The sequence below is a fragment of the Anarrhichthys ocellatus genome, unplaced genomic scaffold, assembly GCF_004355925.1.
Source record: "Anarrhichthys ocellatus isolate YVR2014 unplaced genomic scaffold, GSC_Weel_1.0 scaffold35, whole genome shotgun sequence".
Taxonomy (NCBI): Eukaryota; Metazoa; Chordata; class Actinopteri; order Perciformes; family Anarhichadidae; genus Anarrhichthys; species Anarrhichthys ocellatus.
In genome coordinates, this window is record NW_022280065.1 from 3,381,528 (window position 1) to 3,384,743 (window position 3,216).

Here is a 3,216-nt window from a genome sequence, read left to right on the forward strand (position 1 = left end):
GTGTGTGTGTGTGTGTGTGTGTGTGTGTGTGTGTGTGTGTGTGTGTGTTTCAGTCAATGCTCTCTCCGTCTCTTCCTCTCAGCTGTAATTACCTGCTAGAACATATCAATTTCCCTTTAATGGAGGCAAGAGGAGGAGAAGCACAGGACTACAGGGAAGCAGAAAAAGAGAGGGAGTGAAAGAGATCAGCGCACGCGGACACGTCGGGCATTCCCAGTTGAAGTTGCCGTGAAATTACAGGAAGTGTGTCAATGTCACGACTTATTCAGGAAAAACGTCAGCCTGAGGTGCATTGTCTCTGTGTCACAGACACAGGTGGTTACATATTGAGCCTTGACCCTGACTGTATCTCTCTCTCTCTTTATTTCTCTCTCTGGTATTTCATTGTTCAATGTTTTCTATCTTTTTTTTCTCCCCAAAGAACAATGTTGCCAAAGAACGTCATATCCCAAACAGACATTTGTCGCACAAAGTTTATTCTATGTAAGACAAGAGCAGGATTCAAGTCCACAACATTACAAATGCATCAGATTGTAAATGACAGCAGAGAAAAGTCCATTATTATCACAGTATACAAACTAGAACTGAAACAGGTAGTTGATTTGTAGATTGACAGATATGTAATTGGCAACTATTATTATAATAGATGACATGTTTCCGTCATTGTTAAAAAAACAAGTGGCAAGCATTCTATGGTTTCACTTTTATGTCAATGTAAACTGAACATCTCTGGGTTTTAGACTGTTGGTTGCTCATAACAAGCAACGTGAAGATGTCACCGGGTGCATTAGGATACACATATATTGACCAAAGGATTAATCAAGAGGAGAATCAGCAGATTCATCTGTGATGCAAATGTTAGTTACATAATGAGTAGTTCTTACGGGCATTCTATGTATGTGTATGTGAAGCAGTAGTAAATGTAAGAAAAAGATCTTTTCTCTCCTTTTATTTTGGCTCATTTCACTAATATCCGATCTTCTCTCTTCTCCTGCCCAGAATATGACAGACACCTAGCGGCAGCAGTGTCAGCAGGGAAAACCATGGCCACGGCCTACCTGGACCCCAACCTGAACCACGCCCTCCTGGAAGGCGCGAAATCACGACTGAGCGCGGGGGCGTCGGACCGAACTATGGCTGGCTCCGTGGACAGGGTCCTGAAAGTCTTCCATCACTTCGAGACCAACACCGAACACAGCTGCTGGTCCTCCAATATCAGATATGGAGATGCAACGGATGTCAAGGTAAGAAGAGACGCTCGCTTTTATGTCCCACCACATAATGAATGTATATATGGGGAGAATTCACTCAAAATGACGAATGGCAACCTTTTGGTGGTGCTAGAGGAGTCATGAAATTATCACAGTCAGCAGAATTCATCCTCCAGGTTCAGATATTTCAAAGTATCTTTATCCTTATCTGCTCTGATTAGGGATTCTGAGCACATACACAGAACCTCAGGTCACGCTCTGTATGTGTATGTGTGTGTTTACTTTTAGATCCACTCCCATGATGCAGAAACTACTTAGCACGGCTCAAACTTTAGTGGTCGTACAGGATACGTCACTCCAAATCTCCTCTCCTTGCATCCCCTTCAGTATCTAGGTCAGACCCCCCCGAGCGTTGGCAACACACATGGTTGTGTGAGCATTATAATGCGTGTGTGTGTGTGTGTGTGTGTGTGTGTGTGTGTGTGTGTATGACGTCTGTCAACTTGTTTGGGTGGGAACGTCACGTCGAATCACGTGAAATCACCAACACACACGCATTGACTCATGCCCTCACTGACCCGATGCAAAATGCAAAAACATTAGCACAGTTGGCTCACTGATATGAGGGACTGACTTCTCTGTGGACTGTTTTTGGTCCACTGGCCATCTTTGTTTTATTTATCACTCACTGCACTGACAGACATGTGTTGACCCACCACAGATAAAGGGGGAACTGCTTTGTAATTTAGCCCAAGAGTAATATCTGCTGAATGTACACTTTATCCTTAAATAATATCAGTGTTGAGTCTATTAATGCATCTTTTATCACGTACAATTGTTGCTCTTTGTTTCCAGGGAATCATCCAGAAGATTCTTGACATCCACAAAGTGCGCTGGACGTCTTGTTTCGGCCTCCGTCTCAGCAACGGCCAATCCAGAGACCAGGTGCACTGGCTCCACCCCGATATGGGCGTGTCCCACGTCAGGGAAAAATATGACCAGGCACGACCAAATGAGGAGTGGAGGTGAGAGAAGAGTGTTATCTACTGAACAATGTCATCGTGCTGACGGAGCATCAGACTGTGCTGAAGCCTGTTCATTGTCACCGCTTCGGGCTGCGAATAAAGCACGTGATTTCCACAGAGCTGCTCTGATTTGATTGGCTAACAGGTGGAACAGGTTGTAAAAGTCGTGTCAGACCAGATTTTCCTCTGTAAAGTGTGCTGCTAGGAAACAGTTTGGGAAGGGGTTGGCAGCATAAACTGTGGGCACTAGCGTGGCTAGTGGACGAACAACAGCACATAGTTAAATTATATTATATTGTGCTTCTTATCAGCCAAGCAGTGTACAAATATATGACATAATAGAGGTGTAAATGTTATCATCAAGTGAAAAAAGACACCTTATACACTTTATAACCAGTTTTCTAGACATTTATTGTTCATTATTACTAACTTCAGTCAAAGTCACTGTCTCCTCAAACAGCTAGCATCAGCAGTAGCGGAGTAGATTTATCGCAAACAATGTTAACAATAATACGACCCATCTGTTGTGTGTGTTTGAGTTGGTCTGGCAGTTTGGATGTTAATGCACTGGTATATATTATGTTTATTGTGGCGGTCTGGGTGCTGATGCCATTGTGAGGTAGAGACCTTTTGCTCCGTGGCCATAAAACGAGAGAGAACCAGATGCCGGCTTTGTCTGACTAAGTCAACAACTGTCTCCATCCGTCTCTCCTCCGCTGATCTTGAAATCAGTCTTCTTATTTGCATTCTTGCATATCAGTCGCCTCCTCGCCTCCTTCTGTCTCTTCCTCTCCCTACTCCTTCTCGAATCCTCTCTCTTCTTCTCCTGCTCATCACTCTCCCTTTTTCTTCTTGTCCACTGTAGGTATGAGTTAAGGATCCGGTATCTTCCAAAGGGCTTCGTGCAGCAGTTTACAGAAGACAAACCCACACTCAACTACTTCTACCACCAGGTACACACACACACACACACACACACA

General features: G+C 44.0%; 1 protein-coding gene across 15 annotated transcripts in view; it reads left to right on the top strand.

Moving 5' to 3' along the window:
• Nucleotides 1–3,216, top strand: part of ptk2aa (protein tyrosine kinase 2aa) — a 50,767-nt gene that overhangs the window by 15,844 nt on the left and 31,707 nt on the right. For all 15 annotated transcript variants that reach the window (XM_031866353.1, XM_031866348.1, XM_031866349.1 and 12 more), the window contains 3 exons: nt 1,000–1,244; nt 2,067–2,236; nt 3,102–3,189. In XM_031866353.1, coding sequence (XP_031722213.1) covers nt 1,044–1,244; nt 2,067–2,236; nt 3,102–3,189 — 459 coding nt within the window. In that variant the 5' untranslated portion in view covers nt 1,000–1,043. The remainder of the gene's footprint in view (nt 1–999; nt 1,245–2,066; nt 2,237–3,101; nt 3,190–3,216) is intronic.